This window comes from Oncorhynchus clarkii, chromosome 3 (genome assembly GCF_045791955.1).
Source record: "Oncorhynchus clarkii lewisi isolate Uvic-CL-2024 chromosome 3, UVic_Ocla_1.0, whole genome shotgun sequence".
Lineage (NCBI taxonomy): Eukaryota > Metazoa > Chordata > Actinopteri > Salmoniformes > Salmonidae > Oncorhynchus > Oncorhynchus clarkii.
In genome coordinates this window covers 76,016,071-76,037,119 of record NC_092149.1, presented here as the reverse complement: position 1 = coordinate 76,037,119, position 21,049 = coordinate 76,016,071, and the positions used below count along the sequence as shown (strand labels likewise).

General features: G+C 44.6%; 1 protein-coding gene across 2 annotated transcripts in view; it reads right to left on the bottom strand.

Moving 5' to 3' along the window:
* The window catches only part of LOC139404627 (discoidin, CUB and LCCL domain-containing protein 2-like), a 34,050-nt gene that overhangs the window by 3,042 nt on the left and 9,959 nt on the right, over window positions 1-21,049 (bottom strand). For both annotated transcript variants that reach the window (XM_071147268.1, XM_071147267.1), the window contains exons 4-12: window positions 13,860-13,984; window positions 6,817-6,950; window positions 6,690-6,730; window positions 6,173-6,513; window positions 4,332-4,479; window positions 1,777-1,908; window positions 1,596-1,689; window positions 722-771; window positions 522-656 (exon numbers count right to left, since the gene is read on the bottom strand). In XM_071147268.1, coding sequence (XP_071003369.1) covers window positions 522-656; window positions 722-771; window positions 1,596-1,689; window positions 1,777-1,908; window positions 4,332-4,479; window positions 6,173-6,513; window positions 6,690-6,730; window positions 6,817-6,950; window positions 13,860-13,984 — 1,200 coding nt within the window. The remainder of the gene's footprint in view (window positions 1-521; window positions 657-721; window positions 772-1,595; window positions 1,690-1,776; window positions 1,909-4,331; window positions 4,480-6,172; window positions 6,514-6,689; window positions 6,731-6,816; window positions 6,951-13,859; window positions 13,985-21,049) is intronic.

The window sequence follows — 21,049 nt, the reverse complement described above, 5'->3', positions numbered from 1 at the left end:
TAGTTGGATAGCATATAGTTAATATACTGGCAAGTTTGATGTATTAGTACCCAACTAACATTAGGTACCTAGCTAACATGGGTATCTACTACTGTCGTGATATGCGGTTCAGAAGGATAGCATAGCCAACATAACGTGTAGCGTAACTTATTTGAAAAGTCCATTTTATTACATTGCTCAACATTGTCATAATTAGTTAAAGCAATGAATTTGTATCCACTCTTGTCGGACTTCGGCTAAATATTTTCTTAAAATCTGAAAACGTTGTGAAGCCAGGGCCATTTTCTGAAGAATTGCATTATGGGCCCTAAAAGCATGGCAATAGTGTCCACTGCTTGTATACCTTGTAGGTAGTATGGCATACTAACTATATCCATACTATGACTAATAAGCATAATATATACTCGATTTACATCACAAATAGTATGGTTAGTGCGGTTACTATGAGTATTCCAACACAGCTTAAGTCTTTTTAGTAAGTAGTAGGCAAGACAGATTTGGGACACGGCCTGTGTGTGTACCTGCGGGTTCGGCCCGTAGTCTGGGGGTGTTCCCTCTCACTCTGAGCCGGCCCACCTCACTGCTGCTGTAGCGGACTGACTCCTCCCCCTCCGCCATCTTGGATGGCAGGAACTGCTTCATACTCTTCCACCAGTCTGGACAGAGACACACGCAATAAACATCTAAACACACACACACATTCTGAGAGTGTTGTGTTTACCTGTACGGTCCCAGTGAGACAGGTCATAAGCTCCCTCTAGACTATTCTTCCTGAGGAGAAAGACGAAACAGAAAGAAATGTAACATGCTGACCACACCGCAAGCATTGCAAAATAAATGTACACTGTTAATGCGCTGCAAGTCTCGCCTCTCCCATCTCATTGGTTTTTAGGAGCATATACCCACGTGGGTGATTGAAAGAAACTGAGGTCCACACTCCAGGGCAGTTGGTGGTGGTAAAGCACCTTAAAGTTGGTTGCCAACAACCATATAAAGTCCACAGAAGAAGAAGACTGAAGGAGGGATTACTAGAAACGAACTAGGCTTCCCCTTTTATCTGTGGATTCATTGTTGGAGTAGAGAACACACAATTGTGTGAATCAAAATGGGTCAAAATTCTACAAAGATCCAGAAAAAAAAGACTGTGCATTTCAGGAAAAATAACAACCCAAATGTTTATATCACAGGACAAATTAGCTAGCAACAGCATGTGTTTTGGCCTGACCTCAAATTAATATAGTTGGTTCAAAGTGTGTTTTCACACATCAACCTGCGTGTCCTGATCGTGTCTAGTGAGGATGGACAAAATCAACCTGCGTGTCCTGATCGTGTCTAGTGAGGATGGACAAAATCAACCTGCGTGTCCTGATCGTGTCTAGTGTGGATGGACAAAATCAACCTGCGTGTCCTGATCGTGTCTAGTGTGGATGGACAAAATCAACCTGCGTGTCCTGATCGTTTCTAGTGTGGATGGACAAAATCAACATGCGGGCAATGGCGCGTGCCCGGCCTAGTCAGCATGTAAGTGTGGTAGTTTGTTGGGAGTTACTGAGTGGATATCTGTTTAGTTGTTACTAGTTATAGTTCATCCTCACCTGTTCTTCCAGTGCCAGGCACAGACCGTGGTCAAGATGAGGGTGGTCAGAATCATGACCAACACCGGCACCAACACCGTTGCAAACGCCACGTCTACGACCACAACACAACCAGTGTGAACCAACCACAATCAACAACACAACTAGACATGGACTCTTTTCCCTTTCTCCTCTCGCTCACCGTTGATGGTGCATGGAGGCATGGTGGTGTTTCTGATGTCAGGGGTGTGGGTGGTCTGGCCGTACATTGGGGGGGTGTCTGTGGCCACTGAGGGAGGGGGAGGCCGAGCGGGGTGGTATATCCGGGGCCTCGCTGTCCAATGGAAGAAGAGAGAACGGTTAGGATCACATGACTCCAATAGAGTAGACTAATCTTTGTTATTCATTTTGCAGCACTTATAAAACACAATGAACACATGACAATTATAAGTTCCTACCAATGATCCTGCTACTTAGTTTAACAATGTTACCCAGCCTGTGCTTACACTTTAAGTTTATAACAGCAGATCATATTGAATGTTCAAATGGATTATATATATTATCTGTAAAAGATGGTCATCAGCGTCCTATCCACCCTGAAACAGTTTCCTCAGGAAGAACAGGCTCTTATTTCCCTTTGTTCAGATAGCATCCACATTGGCCTCCATAGGATCCCTCAACTCCAATAGCTAGGTTGCCATCCAATAAACACCGTGCATAAAGATGTCGTCATATGACGTCATTGTTTTAGCACTATCCACAGAGTTATTAAACTACAGTGCGCGACATGGTTTAATGCACTGTTAATCAGCACAATCAAATGTTGGGTTTCTTCAAATTGCTGGCTTCTTAGAGCTAAAATTGAGATCATGTATACTGTGCTAACGAAGAGCAATGTACAATACGGCGAACTTAGCAAACAAGGTATTTGTGCTATGTACAATGGTATTTGTGGTAAGTACATGGTATTTGTGCTATGTACAATGGTATTTGTGGTAAGTACATGGTATTTGTGCTATGTACAATGGTATTTGTGGTACGTACATGGTATTTGTGGTACGTACATGGTATTTGTGGTAAGTACAGTGGGGCAAAAAAGTATACGTTTGGAGTGTGACTGTTTACGGTTGTGGACAGGTGTACTGATAACAAGTTCAAACAGGTGGCATTAATACAGGTAACGAGTGGAGGACAGAGGAGCCTCTTAAAGAAGAAGTTACAGGTCTGTGTGAGCCAGAAATCTTGCTTGTTTGTAGGTGACCAAATACTTATTTTCCACCATAATTTGCTAATAAATTCATTAAAAATCTTACAATGTGATTTTCTCATTTTGTCTGTCATAGTTGAAGTGTACCTATGATGAAAATTACAGGCCTCTCATCTTTTTAAGTGGGAGAACTTGCACAATTGGTGACTGACTAAATACTTTTTTGCCCCACTGTACATGGTATTTGTGGCCCGTACATGGTATTTGTGGTACGTACATGGTATTTGTGGTCCGTACATGGTATTTGTGGTACGTACATGGTATTTGTGGTCCGTACATGGTACATTGGGCTGCCATCTTTATGCACCTCCACTATTGGCAACAGATTTATATGCGAATATTCTAAAATAAAATCTGCTCATTTTCCCACCAAACTGTCTTGTTGCAGATAAAAATCAGTGAGTGATGATGTAGTGCACACACTTCAGTTTACATGTACTGATTAAACATGTAAAGTTCAATGTGTTTCCATCACATTGTCAACTCTACCGAGAGTTAGACTGTTGTGTTAAATAACCAAATGTACCTACTCTGGTCAAGGCACATGTGCTCTAGCCAACAGCTGGCAGATGAGGGTAGTCTGTGAGGGTAGGCTAGTCTACATGATGACATTATGGATAAGAGCCAGAATATTCTTATTTGTCAAATGACAGTCGAGCGTCGATCATCATGTCACCAGAATCAGACCCTCAATATTTATTGGAAAGGAGCATCAAGATCACCACCCTGTGAAGTTCATCATGAGTTATATCATCTGTAGCCTAATAACCTGCATGGTTTCCCGAGTCATAGTGGGAGGACCACACACACCGTGTCATCGCGTGACTTCAAGTTTACTTCAATATGATTATTATGGTTATTATATCAATATTTGCGCATAAAGACATTTCTGTAATGAATACTCAGGGAGAAAAAGGTGTAGATTCACACGCAGAGTGCGGCAGGTGTTTATTGCACCTTCACAGAAGGTCATAAACAGGTAGGCAAACAGGCAGGTGAATCAACTAGGACTGAAGGCTATAACTGGTTCTCACAAACGGGCTAGGGAAAGGCTGAGTAGAGTCAAAACTAACAATACCTCACAAAGGCACAAACAGAATGAACTGAACTAAATAAGGAGCTGATGAGATCAGGTGAGTAACTAACACAGGTAAAATCAATGAACAAGAATTAGACAGGGCTACGTTCAAGAACACAAGGTTGACTAAGAAAATAAATACAGAACCTTACAATTTCTCACATAATTAATTTTACCGACACAAAAAGATCCCAACAGGTCGAATGAACAAATTAACTGTTGACATTTAGAAAATTGTACCGAAACGTCCTGCTCCTATCACAGCTCCCATGAATGTTTTCATAAGGTATGACCTTACCCGCATAAAAACTGGATGGAAACGTGGTTAGTGACACACAATGGTAAAATAATTTAAATTCACTGATTGGCTACAAAGTCAAAACATCTGCATGTGATTGGCTGGTTTGGTTACCTTGATGGAACTGGCATCCGAGCAGCTCAAACTTGAGGGCAATTCGCTGGTGCCACTGGGTGGGGCTTATCCTCACATACCGTGCCTCGATTGGTGGGATGAAGTTATTGCGCACCTCCTGGAGGTAATTGGTGTTCCCTTTAAAAATCTATCAGGAAACAGAAACAGACTTCTGTAGCAATAGCTAATGGGGTTCCTAATAATATACTACACGGAAGCTATGTTTCCAAATTATATATCTCATGTTATCTTGCCTGTGCCTACTGCCAACAGGTCTACTGTATTGTACATTTTATGTATGGTGTATAACAAATGTTTGATTGCTGCCTTCTTGGGACAAGTCTATTGTAAAATAGATTTTCACTAGTATAAGTAAGGATAAAAAAACCTGATTACAGAGCCTGACCAGCACAAGCACTCAATCAATCTCCATCCATCTTTAATGAGCTGCTGTCCTGACTGACCACAGCACTTAACAACCACAGTCAGCTATCATGTTTCCTGCCATAAACAACCACAATCAATTACTGATGCCATAGAAACAAATGACTCCATCTTGCACTCCCGTATTTTGTCTAAAGAGGCTTTCTCTCTCCTTAAAGGTCATGAACAGTCAAAATCATGTTTTCCATGAAATTTGATATTTGAAGGAAACGGGATCAAAGTATGACGACCAAAGTATGAAAAATTACTTGCTTCTACAATGATAAAGTTTATCACAACGTTACTGGTCCTCTCCTCCATGTCAAATACTTGGATTAATGATTAAGGGGACACCTTAAACTCTCATTTTAATACACCAAAGGTAACATGATATTCTCTAACCTCTAACCTTAAATAAGTACTGCCTTGTAACCAACATTGGAGAAGGCGTTTCCAGACGGGCGTGGTTTATATAGCTAGATAGCTACTCTACTGGTGCTAAAATACTTAAATGTTTCCCCTTTAATCTGTGCCTGGTGCTAGCTAGTTACTGGCTAGCTAGGTCTTAATCTGTGCCTGGTGCTAGCTAGTTACTGGCTAGCTAGGTCTTAATCTGTGCCTGGTGCTAGCTAGTTACTGGCTAGCAAGGTCTTAATCTGTGCCTGGTCCTAGCTAGTTACTGGCTAGCTAGGCCTTAATCTGTGTCTGGTGTTAGCTAGTTATTGGCTAGCTAGGTCTTAATCTGTGCCTGGTGCTAGCTAGTTATTGGCTAGCTAGGTCTTAATCTGTGCCTGGTGCTAGCTAGTTATTGGCTAGCTAGGTCTTCATCTGTGTCTGGTGTTAGCTAGTTACTGGCTAGCTAGGTCTTAATCTGTGTTTGGTGCTAGCTAGTTACTGGCTAGCTAGGTCTTAATCTGTGCCTGGTGCTAGCTAGTTATTGGCTAGCTAGGTCTTCATCTGTGTCTGGTGTTAGCTAGTTACTGGCTAGCTAGGTCTCAATCTGTGTCTGGTGCTAGCTAGTTACTGGCTAGCTAGGTTTTCAGTCAGCATGGAACAAAAGGGGGGGAAGGGTCCTTCAATACTCCCACCCAGTTGTCAACACATCCGTCAGTGCTGAACCGCATCACAAGAGAATAAAAACTACATCATTGATGCAATTTCAATGTTGTTTGAGTTGCTTTGTGTATCACTAAACTAGCTTGAGATGATTTTTCTGCAACACTGCTCACTGCATCCAAGTTGCTTGACATAGGCGTTGCAAAGAGCTGTCAGTCAAGGCCAGCTCATGAATATAAACTCCCCGCCCACTTAGCCTGTCTTTTCAAACATCCTGGTAGTTAGCCATGGGGGAAAAAGTACTTTTCAAAATTACTATTCAGGACCTTTAAGGTTATTGATGAGAGGGATATTTTCATCACCTTGTCCTGGGTAGCATCTGCCTCCCGATAGATGTTCCAGTGCTGTCCGTCATTGCTGTAGAGGACCCGATAGGCTGACACGTAGAACTGGTACTCCAGGAGGGAGGAGCCTGTAGTGGTGATGCCTGTGATCCTCTTCTCCTTCTTCAGATCCACCTGTAGCCACTGCTGCTGGTTGCTGTGAGCCGACGCCCAGGGAAGCCCCGCCCCATTAAGGCGGGCCCCGGTTGGGCCCCACTCACTGGGTTTGCCAATCACGTCACTCCATTCCCACACCGAGGAAGCAAAGAGCTGGGAGTCCCTAACAACACCCGATTCTAGACCTAGTGTCCCATAGCAACCTGAGAGAGAGAGAAACTGTGAGTCTGTATTAAAGTGGGAGGACACATGGCTGTTTTGGATATTGTAGAAGTGATTGTGGTGGCAGGTGTAGTTGAAAAGGATACAGAAGCATGTGTGGCTATGGTGGTTGTGGTATTATGGTCTGTTTTTGTATATTGTAGCTGATTGAACTCACCACTGGTCTTGAAAGTGAAGAGGCTGTTGGACAAGGGACCACTGGAGAGAGATCGACATAATGATGGAGAGAGATGGAAAGGGAAGAGAATGCAGATGTATTCTCCCAGACAGACAGGAGTACTTACACAGTGGAGGAGACATTGTTAGCCAGCGAGCCATCGTAGTGAGGGATGCCCTTACTGTTGACCACACTGATCTGACCGCCCACAGAGTTAGACACCACACCTGCATGGATGGCTGCTAGACACACTGGAGACGACTGAGGGAGGGGAAGGAGATATTGATTATGATCCATTCATGACTGTTTGGTACATTTAGATGTATGACCATCTTCATAAAATGACTGCTATGTCAATTGAATCCCTGCTGTTGCAGAGAAGGGGTTAGAACAGGAAGAGAGAGAGATCGTGAGAGAGGTAGATACGAGAGTGAAAGAGGTAGAGAGAAAGGAGAGAGAAGGGTGGACAGAGAGGAAGGGAGCAGTGTGTCGGTGGTTGTGATTATTCCACTGTCAGCTGAGAGGCCATATATCCCAGTGAGGGACAGCAATGGGTTGGATAAAGTTTCAGTGAGATAGATCACAGAGGACAGCTCTCAGCCCACAGATAACAGGAGATAAGTCAGCATGATGACATCACTTCCTGGCAGGGGGAACACTGAGTGGCATGAAGAAAATAACGCTGATCCAAGGTCTGTTTCAACTCTTTAGAAATGCTTCCTTCCCTCCTTCCGTCAATTCATCTTATATTAAAATCACTGAAAAAAGTGGGATTGTTGAAACTCTTTCCTTATTTCTCTTTAGTAAACCCTTAGCATTCCAGTAACTGACTCAGTAATTTACTGACATCATAAAATGGATCCATTCATGCATATATTAGCAAAACACACACACATGCACGCACACACACTAGTGAACACACACTTAGTGAGACCAGTTCCCAGCAGTGGGCAGCTAGCTGGGTGAGTGAAGTGGGAAGTGGGATGGTTTTATACACACACTGTCAGATGATAAAGACACACACATACAAACTGACTTTAACCACATAGTTGAGGCACCCACAACACTTGCCCTCTCAGCTCTAAAACATCCCAGGAACATACACCACATCCGAAGCAGCACCCCACCAAACCACTAACACAAACACACTGCACTAAACCACCCCACACAGCCACTCGGAGCACAGACCACTTACACACACACACAATGCATACACACGCACATAAAGACACACACACACACACACACACACAAACACTCCCTCATTACAACACATCATAAACCAACCCAAAGGGGTAGAACTAGAGAGGGACAAATTCCGACTGAGAAAGTTGACAGAGTGTGACCAAGTAAAGGAGAGGTGCAAAGATAGAGGGACTGGGTGAGGTGCACTGACCCCCCCCCCCCCTGTGACTTGAGGTGTGATCTAGAGGTCTCCATGGATCCAAAAAGTTGGACTCGTTCTAAAATGAATCCGTGGCTTTCCCACCCGGCCCGATATTACAGACTACAAAGGGAAGCACAGCCGAGAGCTGCCCAGTGACACAAGCCTACCAGACTAGCTAAATAACTTCTATGCTCGCTTCGAGGCAAGTAACACTGAAACATGCACAAGAGCATCAGCTGTTCCGGACGACTGTGTGATTACTCTCTCCGCAGCCGATGTGAGTAAGACCTTTAAACAGGTCAACATTCTGACGGATTGGCAAGTGCGCTGACAAACTGGCAAGTGTCTTCAATGACATTTTCAACCTCTCCCTGACTGAGTCTGTAAAATCAACATGTTTCAAGAAGACCACCATAGTCCCTGTGCCCAAGAATGCCAAAGTAACCTGCCTAAATGACTACAGACTGTAGCAATCACGTCTGTAGCCATGAAGCGCTTTGAAAGGCTGGTCATGGCTCATATCAACATCATTATCCCAGAAACCCTAGACCTACTCCGATTTGCATACCGCACTCCACACTGCCCTTTCACACCTGGACAAAAGGAACACCTATGTGAGAATACTATTCATTGACTACAGCTCAGCATTCAACACCATAGTGCCCTCAAAGCTCATCACTAAGCTAAGGACCCTGGGACTAAACACCTCCCTCTGCAACTGGATCCTGGACTTCCTGACGGGTTACCCCCAGGTGGTGAGGGTAGGTAACAACACATCTGCCACGCTGATCCTCAACACGGGGGCCCCCTCAGGTGTGTGTGCTCAGTCCCCTCCTGTACTCCCTGTTCACTCATGACTGCACGGCCAGGCACGAATCCAACACCATCATTAAGTTTGCCGATGACACAACAGTTGCCCGATCACCAACAACGACGAGACAGCCTATAGGGAGGAGGTCAGAGACCTGACCGTGTGGCGCAAGGACAACAACCTCTCCCTCAACGTGACCAAGACAAAGGAGATGATTGCGGATTAAAGGAAAAGGAGGACCGAGCACGCCCCCATTCCCCCATTGACGGGGCTGTAGTGGAGCAGGTTGAGAGCTTCAAGTTCCTTGGCGTCCAAGCACACCAAGACTGTCGTGAAGAGGGCACGACAAAGCCTATTCCCCCTCAGGAGACTGAGAAGATTTGGTATGGGTCCTCAGATCCTCAAAAGGTTCTACAGCTGCACCATCGAGAGCATCCTGACGGGTTGCATCACTGCCTGGAATGGCAACTGCTCAGCCTCTGACCGCAAGGCACTACAGAGGGTAGTGTGTATGGCCCAGTACATCACCGGGCCAAGCTTCCTGCCATCCAGGACCTCTATACCAGGCGGTGTCAGAGGAAGGCCCTAAAAATTGTCAAAGGCTCCAGCCACCCAGGTCTTTGTTCCCAACAGGCTTCTAAACAGCTTCTACCCCCAAGCCATAAGACTCCTGAACATTTAATAAAATGGCTACCCGGACTATTTGCATTGCATCACCTCCCCCTTCTATGCTGCTGCTACTGCTCTCTGTTATTATCTATGCATATTCACTGTAAAAACTCTACCTACATGTACATATAACCTCAATGTCCCCGCACATTGACTCTGTACCGGTACCCCCTGTATATAGCCTCGCTATTGTTATTTTACTGCTGCTCTTTAATTATTTTTTTACTTTTATTTCTTACATTTTTTTAGGCATTTTCTTAAAACTGCATTGTTGGATAAGGGCTTGTAAATAAGCATTTCACTGTAAGGTCTACACACCTGTTGTAATAGGCGCATGTGACATACAATTTGGTTTGATATGGATTAGAGGTCAACCGATTAATCGGAATGGCCGATTTCAAGTTTTCATAACAATCGGAAATCTGTATATTTGGACACCGTTTTGGCCCATTTTTTTTTTTACACCTTTATTTAACTAGGCAAGTCATTTAAGAACACATTCTTATTTTCAATTATATCCTAGGGATGGTGGGTTAACTGCCTTGTTCAGGGGCAGAACGACAGATTTTTACCTTGTCAGCTCAGGGGATTCAATCTTGCAACCTTACAGTTAACTAGTCCAACGCTCTAACCACCTGCCTCTCATTGCACTCCACGAGGAGCCTGCCTGTTACGCGAGTGCAGTAAGAAGCCAAGGTAAGTTGCTAGCTAGCATTAAACTTATCTTATAAAAAACAATCAACCAATCAATCATAACCACTAGTTAACTACACATGGTTGATGATATTACTAGTTTATCTAGCGTGTCCTGCGTTGCACATAATCGATGCGGTGCGCATTCACGAAAAAGGACTTTCGTTGCTCCAACGTGTACCTAACCATAAACATCAATGTCTTTCTTAAAATCAATACACAAGTATATATTTGTAAACCTGATATTTAGTTAATATTGCCTGCAAACATGAATTTATTTTAACTAGGTAAATTGTGTCACTTCTCTTGCGTTATGTGCAACAGAGTCAGGGTATATGCAGCAGTTTGGGCCGCCTGCCTCGTTGCGAACTGTGTGAAGACTATTTCTACCTAACAAAGATAGCCAACATCGCCAAACGGGGGATGATTTAACAAAAGCGCATTTGCAAAAAAAGCACAATCGTTGCACGACTGTAACTAACCATAAACACCAATGCCTTTCTTAAAATCAATACACAGAAGTATATATTTTTAAACCTGCATATTTAGCTAAAAGAAATCCAGGTTAGCAGGCAATATTAAAACCAGGTGAAATTGTGTCACTTCTCTTGCGTTCGTTGCACGCAGAGTCAGGCTATATGCAACAGTTTGGGCCGCCTGGCTCGTTGCAAACTAATTTGCCAGAATTTTACGTAATGACATAACATTGAAGGTTGTACAATGTAACAGCAATATTTAGACTTAGGGATGCCACCCGTTAGATAAAATAAGGAACGGTTCCGTATTTCACTGAAATAATACAAGTTTTGTTTTCGAAATGATACTTTCCGGATTCGACCATATTAATGACCAAAGGCTCGTATTTCTGTGTGTTATTATGTTATAATTAAGTCTATGATTTGATACTTGATAGAGCAGTCTGACTGAGCAGTGGTAGGCAGCAGCAGGCTCGTAAGTATTCATTCAAACAGCACTTTCGTGCGTTTTGCCAGCAGCTCTTCGCTGTGCTTCAAGCATTGAGCTGTTTATGACTCCAAGCCTATCAACTCCCAAGATTAGGCTGGTGTAACCGATGTGAAATGGCTAGGTAGTTAGCAGGGGGCGCGCTAATAGCGTTTCAAATGTCACTCACTCTGAGACTTGGAGTAGTTGTTCCCCTTGCAAGGGCCGTGGATTTTGTGGAGCGATGGGTAACGATGCTTCGAGGGTGGCTGTTGTCGTAGTGTTCCTGGTTCGAGCCCAGGTAGGGGCGAGGAGAGGGACTTCGAGCCCAAGTAGGGGCGCGGAGAGGGACGGAAGCTATACTGTTACACTGGTAATACTAAAGTGCCTATAAGAACATCCAATAGTCAAAGGTATATGAAATACAAATGGTATAGAGAGATAGTCCGATAAATACTATATTAACTACAACCTAAAACCTTGGAATATTGAAGTCTCATGTTAAAAGGAACTACCTGCTTTCATATGTTCTCATGTTCTGAGCAAGGAACCTTGAAATATTGAAGTCTCATGTTAAAAGGAACCACCAGCTTTCATATGTTCTCATGTTCTGAGCAAGGAACTTAAACATGAGCTTTTTTACATGGCACATATTGCACTTTTACTTTCTTCTCCAACACTTTGTTTTTGCATTATTTAAACCAAATTGATCATGTTTCATTATTTATTGGAGGCTAAATTGATGTTTATTGATGTAAGTTAAAATAAGTGTTCATTCAGTATTGTTGTAATTGTCATTATTACAAATAAATAAATACAAATTAAAAGAAATCGACCGATTAATCGGTATCAGCTTTTTTTTAGGTCCTCCAATAATTGGTATCGGCGTTGAAAAATCATAATCGGTTGACCTCTAATATGGATAAATACATATTCTAAAAAAACAGAGAACCGTTCCGAATGGACCCGAGGACAGTCAGACCCGTTCCGAAAAAGACTGTGGAAAAGAGACCCAAACAGTCTGTTTATAGTCAGTCTGTCTATTGTTTAATTTGTTTTTTTTACTTTCCTAAAACAGTAATTGTCTACCTCACGGTTCAGCTGTCAGAGATTTGAGGGCTAAATGCACACATATAGGCACAGGCCTAGGTGTCCACTGTATAATATTCATATAAAAATATATATATTAAAGGAGACAAGCTTAGGCCTAGTCCTAGAGAGGCCGAGAAAAAGACAGAGATATGCCTGCGCCAGGTTCCCGACATCGACATGGATTTCTGTCATCTCTGCCAAAGGTGCTTCAACAAAGTACTGAGTAAAGGGTCTGAATACTTATGTAAATGTGATATTTACGTTATTTTTTTTTTTTAGACATTTGCTAAAATTTCTAAATAACTGTTTTTGCTTTGTCATTATGGGGTATTGTGTGTAGATTGATGAGGAATAAAACAACATTTTAGAATAAGGCTGTAACATAACAAAAAGTCAAGAGGTCTGAATACTTTCCAAATGCACTGTATATCAGACCTGACTAAGACCCGGAGAAAAGTCTGAATTTAGGACCCGGACCCGCTCTGGTCCCAGGTCGGATCTCATGGTTTTGTGCCGGTTGGACCTGTAAAGAGCTCTAGTCTGGTCCAATGAGCAACACTCCATGGCAACTAATGTCAGACTGACTCTAGGTGTAATGGTTGTAACCCCTTCCATCTCTGTTTTGCTGAACATGGAAAACCAGGGATCCTTTTCTGCCATGTAATCTACAACACCGCCTACACAAGCTCACAAACACCACCAGTCAAAACAGACACACACACATACACACACCACAAGCTCACAAACACCACCAGTCACAACACACACACCACCATTCACAAACAAACACACACCAGTCCGCTCAGCACCCTTCTCCAGCTGGGCTGAATTAGCCGTGAATTGACCGTTCCTTCGGCCAAACAATTAGCTCACCTCCCTACAACCCCTTTCCCTCCCCTGTGCTTTGGAGACACACACACACACACCCTTCCGCTCTACCGTGCCTCTGAGCCACCCCTGGGCCTCCCCTCATCAATAACACCCTCAATCTAGCCCTCCCTCCCTTCCTTCCCAACCCCATGGGCCCTCTGACCCACCCAGGTATGAGGTCATCAGCCAGAGACTACCTCAGCCCCAATGACCTCAGAAACAGTCGGGGCATTGTGAGGTCATCAGCCTGGGACGTGCCTACATACCGCTGAGAGAGAGGCCCTGTTTACATAGTCCTTAGAGAGAGAGAGAGAGAGAGAGAGAAAAGAGACAGGATGAAAGTTGGGAAGAGAGAGAGTAAACCGATAGAAAGAGAGAGTAAAAGAGATATAGGACAAGAAAGAGAAGGGAACATGACCATGAAGTGAGTCATGGCTCTGTGGCCAGTTAGTTCCTGTGGGGTAGAGGTGCTGGTGGGTACAGAGGGATCAGCAGGATAGACAGACTTGGTGTGTGTGTGGGGGGTGGAAGGGTGTGCACACCACAATGACTGGGACACGCAGACTGCCACACACACACAGACATACACTGGCGCCTGTACACACATGCAGGCCCACAGACACACACTCACACAGGCACCTAGATGTACGCATGCAAACACACACACACACACCCACCCTTATCTGTGTAATGTGCATATACTCACATCTCTGTAGCCGTGGGGTATGGTCCCAGAGATCTCCCCAACAGACGTCAGGCATCCTGCTGGACAGTATCTAGTGAACTCTGCCTCAGTGAAGTGGATTCCTTTGTCTAGACAGGTGATCAGATCTACAAAGACATACACACAGATCACATTAACTCAGCTCTCGCTCTGTACTACTGTCTAGGTACACACACACACAAGTGCAACAGATACACACGGACAGACACATATGGACACACAAGTACGCACGGACACACACACACTAAGGGGATAACATTCTAGACAAACACTGAGGGGATGACCACAAGGTTAGAAAACCCATCCATTCACTGAGGGTGACAAATGGAAAACTCCCCCGCCTGACCATGCTACGGTATGGTTTGACCACACTGGACTGTGGGGGATATTGGTCATGTCTGGTAAGGTCATGACCACATGATCAAGTAGTGATTCAACCTGATGTGTAACCAAAGCAACAACCAGTCACCAAAGACAGCATTGGTTCTGACGATCGTCGGATGTGGCAGGGATTGCAAACTATCACGGATTCAAAGGGAAACCCAGCCGCGAGTTGCCCAGTGATGTGAGCCTACCAGACAAGCTAAATGCCTTCTATGCCCAATGCCTTCTACGCTCGCTTCGAGGCAAGCAACACTGAACCATGCATGAGAGCACCAGCTGTTCTGGACGACTGTGTGAACTTGCTCTCCGTAGCCAATGTGTGTAGGACCTTTAAACAGGTTAACATTCACAAGGCCAGGGGGCCAGACGGATTACGAGGACAGGTACTCCGAGCATACGCTGACCAGGTGGAAATTGTTTTCAATTACATTTTCAACCTCTCCCTGACCCAGTCTGTAATATCTACATGTTTCAAGCAGTGCACGAGAACACCAAGGCAACCTGTCTAAATGACTATTGCCTCGTAGAACTCACATCTGCAGCTATGAAATGATTTTAAAAGGCTGGTCATGGCACACATTACCACCATCATCCCAGACACACTGGAAACACTCCAATTCGTTTACCGCCCCAACAGATCCACAGATGACGCAATCTCTATTACACTCCACACTGCCCTATCCCACCTGGACAAGAGGAACACCTATGTGACAATGCTGTTAATTGACTACAGTTCAGTGTTCAACACCATAATGCCCTCAAATGTCATGACTAAGCTCAGGACCCTGGGACTGAACACATCCCTTTGCAACTGGATCCTGGACTTCCTGACGGTCCATCCCCAGAGGGTGAGGGTAGGCAACAGCACATTCACCAGGCTGACCCTCAACACGGGGTCCCTTCCTGTACTCCCTTCTCACCCACGACTGCGTGGCCATGCACTCCTCCAACACCATCGTAAGTTTGCTGACGACACAAAAGTGGTAGGCCTGGTCACCAACCACAATGAGACAGCCTATAAGGAGGAGGTCAGTGACCTGGCAGTGTGGTTCCAGGACCCAACCTCTCCCTCAACGTCAGCAAGACAAAGGAGCTGATCGTGGATTACAGGAAACGGCGGGCCGAGCACGCCCTCATCCACATCGGCGGGGCTGTAGTGGAGCGGGTCATGAGGTTCAAGTGTCCACATCACTAAGGAACTAACATAGAAGAAGGCACGACAATGCCTGTTCCGCCTCAGTTGGCTGAAAATTATTTTTAATCCTGAAAAAGCTATACAGCTGCACCATTGAGAGCATCTTGACTGGCTGCATCACCGCTTGGTATGGAAACTGCTTGGCATCCGACTGCAAGTTGCTACAGAGGGTATTGCATACGGCCCAGTAGATCACTGGGGCCGAGCTCCCTGTCATTCAGGACCTTTATAGATGTTCTCTCTGCTGCTGCACTGCAAGCTGTACCGATGCTCTAAGTCTGGAACCAATAGGACCCTGAACAGCTGCTACCTCCAAGCCATAAGACTGCTAAATAGTTAGTCTGGGTATCTATTTAGTTAACTATTTAACTATCTGCAATGACCCCCCCTTTTGCACTAACTCTTTTAGCTCATCACATACACTGCTGCTACTGCTTATTATCTATCCTGTTGCCTAGTCACTTTACCCCTACCTATATGTAATTATCTACAGTGCCTTGCAAAATTATTCATCCCCCTTGGCGTTTTTCCTATTTTGTTGCAATACAACCTGTAATTTAAAATAATTTTATTTGGATTTCATGTAATGGACATACACAAAATAGTCCAAATTGGTGAAGTGAAAAAAAATAACTTGTTTAAAATTAAAACAGAAGTGGTGCATGCATATGTATTCACCCCCTTTGCTATGAAGCCCCTAAAAAAGACCTGGTGCAACCAATTACCTTCAGAAGTAACATATTTAGTTTAAAAAAAGTCCACCTGTGTGCAATCTAAGTGTCACATGATCTCAGTATATATACACCTGTTCTGAAAAAAATAAGCAAACATCTTTGGTGTTCGCCAAAAAGAATGTGGAAGACTCCCCAAACATATGGAAGAAGGTACTCTGGTCAGATGAGACTAAAATTGAGCATTTTGGCCATCAAGGAAAACGCTATGTCCAGCGCAAACCCAACATCTCCCATCACCACGAGAATACCATCCCCACAGTGAAGCACGGTGGTGGCAACATCATGCTTTGGGGATGTTTTTCCATCGGCAGGGACTGAGAAACTGAGAACTGGGACAGAGGTTCACCTTCCATCAGGACAATGCATACTGCCTACTGCTAAAGCAACACTTGAGAGGTTTAAGGGGAAACATTTAAATGTCTTGGAATGGCCTAGTCAAAGCCCAGACCTCAATCCAATTGAGAATCTGTGGTATGAATTAAAGATTGCTGTACACCAGCGGAACCCCTCCAACTAAACGATATCATAACCGCCATCGATAAAAGACAGTACTGTGCAGCCGTCTTCATCGACCTGGCCAAGGCTTTCGACTCTGTCAATCACCATATTCTAATCGGCAGACTCAGTAGCCTCAGTTTTTCTAATGACTGCCTTGCCTGGTTCACCAACTACTTTGCAGACAGAGTTCAGTGTGTCAAATCGGAGGGCATGTTGTCTGGTCCTCTGGCAGTCTCTATGGGGGTGCCACAGGGTTCAATTCTCGGGCCGACTCTTTTCTCTGTATATATCAATGATGTTGCTCTTGCTGCGGGCGATTCCCTGATCCACCTCTACGCAGACGACACCATTCTGTATACTTCTGGCCCTTCCTTGGACACTGTTCTATCTAACCTCCAAACGAGCTTCAATGCCATACAACACTCCTTTCGTGGCCTCCAACTGCTAGTAAAACCAAATGCATGCTTTTCAACCGTTCGCTGCCTGGACCCGCACGCCCGACTAGCATCACTACCCTGGATGGTTCCGACCTAGAATATGTGGACTGTAGCCAACCCCCAATAAGTACCTAGGTGTCTGGCTAGACTGTAAACTCTCCTTCCAGACTCATATCAAACATCTCCAATCTAAAATCAAATCTAGAGTCGGCTTTCTATTCCGCAACAAAGCCTCCTTCACTCACGCCGCCAAACTTACCCTAGTAAAACTGACTATCCTACCGATCCTCAACTTCGGCGATGTCATCTACAAAATAGCTTCCAAAACTCTACTCAGCAAACTGGATACAGTTTATCACAGTGCCATCCGTTTTGTTACTAAAGCACCTTATACCGCCCACCACTGTGACCAGTATGCTCTAGTCGGCTGGCCCTCGCTACATATTCGTCGCCAGACCCACTGGCTCCAGGTCATCTACAAGTCCATGCTAGGTAAAGCTCCGCCTTATCTCAGTTCACTGGTCACGATGGCAACACCCACCCGTAGCACGCGCTCCAGCAGGTGTATCTCACTGATCATCCCTAAAGCCAACACCTCATTTGGCCGCCTTTACTTCCAGTTCTCTGCTGCCTGTGACTGGAACGAATTGCAAAAATCGCTGAAGTTGGAGACTTTTATCTCCCTCACCAACTTCAAACATCTGCTATCTGAGCAGCTAACCGATCGCTGCAGCTGTACATAGTCCATCGGTAAATAGCCCGCCCAATTTACCTACCTCATCCCCATACTGTTTATATTTATTTACTTTTCTGCTCTTTTGCACACCAGTATCTCTACCTGCACATGACCATTTGATCATTTATCATTCCAGTGTTAATCTGCTAAATTGTAATTATCCGCCTACCTCCTCATGCCTTTTGCACACAATGTATATAGACTATTTTTTTCTACTGTGTTATTGACTTGTTTATTGTTTACTCCATGTGTAACTCTGTGTTGTCTGTTTACACTGCTATGCTTTATCCTGGCCAGGTCGCAGTTGTAAACGAGAACTTGTTCTCAACTAGCCTACCTGGTTAAATAAAGGTGTTCTCAACTAGCCTACCTGGTTAAATAAAGGTGTTCTCAACTAGCCTACATGGTTAAATAAAGGTGTTCTCAACTAGCCTACATGGTTAAATAAAGGTGAAATATTTTTTTTTTTTTTTTAAACTTCAAGGAGCTGGAGCAGTTTTGCCTTGAAGAATGGGCTGTGCCAAGCTTATAGAGACATACTCCAAGAGACTCGCAGCTGTAATTGCTGCAAAAGGTGTCTCTACAAAGTATTGACTTTGGGGGGGTGAATAGTTATGCACGCTCAAGTTCTGTTTTTTTGTCTTATTTCGTGTTTGTTTCACACGAACAAATACTTAGCATCTTCAAAGTGGTAGGCATGTTGTATAAATCGAATGATCCACAACCCCCCAAAAACTATTTTAATTCTAGGTTGTAAGGCAACCAAATAGGAACAATTCCAGGGGGGGTGAATATTTTGGCAAGCCACTGTATCTCCATTGCCTCGTACCCCTGCACATCAACTCAGTACTGCTACCCCGTGTATATACTGTAGCCATGTTATCATTACTCTTTGTGTATTTATTCCTTGTGTTGTTCTTTTTCTATTATTTTTCACATTTTCTCTCTGCATTGTTGGGAAGGGCCCTTCAGTAAGCATTTCACTGTTACAAGGCATTTGACAAATACAATTTGATTTAGATCAGAGTGGCTGTTCAAACTGCTAACCACCATCCCATCACACACACACACCCCTCCCCCTCTAAAAACAGATGAGTCCCTTTCTTGATTCAAATCAAATCAAATGTTATTTGTCACATGTGTCGAATACAACACTTACAGTGAAATGCTTATTTACAAGCCCTTAACCAACAATGTAGTTTTAAGAAAATACATAAAAAAGCAAGAGATAAACATAACAAATAATTAAAGAGCAGCAGTAAAATATCAATAGCGGGTCTATATACAGGGGGTACCGGTATAGAGGGGGCTATATACAGGGGGTACCGGTATAGAGGGGGCTATATACAGGGGGTACCGGTATAGAGGGGGCTATATACAGGGGGTACCGGTATAGAGGGGGCTATATACAGGGGGTACCGGTATAGAGGGGGCTATATACAGGGGGTACCGGTATAGAGGGGGCTATATACAGGGGGTACCGGTATAGAGGGGGCTATATACAGGGGGTACCGGTATAGAGGGGGCTATATACAGGGGGTACCGGTATAGAGGGGGCTATATACAGGGGGTACTGGTACAGAGGGGGCTATATACAGGGGGTACCGGTATAGAGGGGGCTATATACAGGGGGTACCGGTATAGAGGGGGCTATATACAGGGGGTACCGGTATAGAGGGGGCTATATACAGGGGGTACCGGTATAGAGGGGGCTATATACAGGGGGTACCGGTATAGAGGGGGCTATATACAGGGGGTACCGGTATAGAGGGGGCTATATACAGGGGGTACCGGTACAGAGGGGGCTATATACAGGGGGTACCGGTATAGAGGGGGCTATATACAGGGGGTACCGGTATAGAGGGGGCTATATACAGGGGGTACCGGTACAGAGGGGGCTATATACAGGGGGTACCGGTACAGAGGGGGCTATATACAGGGGGTACCGGTATAGAGGGGGCTATATACAGGGGGTACCGGTACAGAGGGGGCTATATACAGGGGGTACCGGTACAGAGGGGGCTATATACAGGGGGTACCGGTACAGAGGGGGCTATATACAGGGGGTACCGGTACAGAGTCAAATGATATATATATTTTTTGCTTTGCTTGCCTTTCCTATACTGGTGATCCAGCATGCAGGCCCAGGAATTGTGAAGGCAGGGACAGACCGGTAGGTTTGTCAAGCATCTGCCGGACTTAAATGTAGATGGATAGGTGTTACACCGGAACTAGTACACTACTACTGGGGAGTATGGGGACATCATTAAGTGTGACACAAGATGTACCATGTATGAAATGATAATGGCGAAATAAACATTGGACATTTACACCGACAGTAACGTTGTCAGACTCCCTTATTTCGCCCAGGCACCTCTGATCAAAGTGCCACTCGTAATTTGCAAACCGAGTGAAACTGCAAACCGATTCAACATGTAAAAGCGGTCGGTTGGTCGCTTAGATGGCTATTCTAGGTAGATAGGCTTGGCCTGCCCTGCTAGGTGGCTCTGCTAAACCAAGAGGATGATGAGTAGGCCAGGTCTACATTAGCTCAGTACTGCCTGTATACTGGAGCTCACAGTGATGTTGTCTCAATATAACACTCTCTGATGTGCGAATGAGCAATAACAAATGAATCTGTCTTTCACCCCATGTCTTTCTGTCTCTTCAGTAATTTGATATCCTTCTTTCAGAGTATAGGAATAAAAACTTGGGCAGGATCAATCTCCAACCCCCCTCCCCCTCTCTCTCTTTCTCCCTCTCTTCTTTGTCTCTTCAATTCAAATGGACTCCTCCCTTCTCCCACCTTTCTCTCTGTCTCCATCACCCTTCCCCCTTTAGTCTCCTCCATCTTCCTTTCCTGTCAATCCCCTCTATCTCTCCTTCTCATCTGTCTCTTCCCTCCCCACAGTACTCCAGGGAGACTGGTGATGTAGACAGACTCCTGACGCAACAGAAGTGTGATCACACACGCTGGATCTGCACTGCCCTAATGGCTCTCAGTACACACACACACACGCACACACACGCACACGCACACACACACACACACACACCAGCTCTTCTAGTCTGCAGAGATGGACAGCTCTTTGGAGTGATGTGTGACAAAGCCCAGACACAAAGAGATAAGGTAGGATTAATCTAAGGGTTCTGGATCAAATCAAAATCAAATGTTTGTCACATGCGCT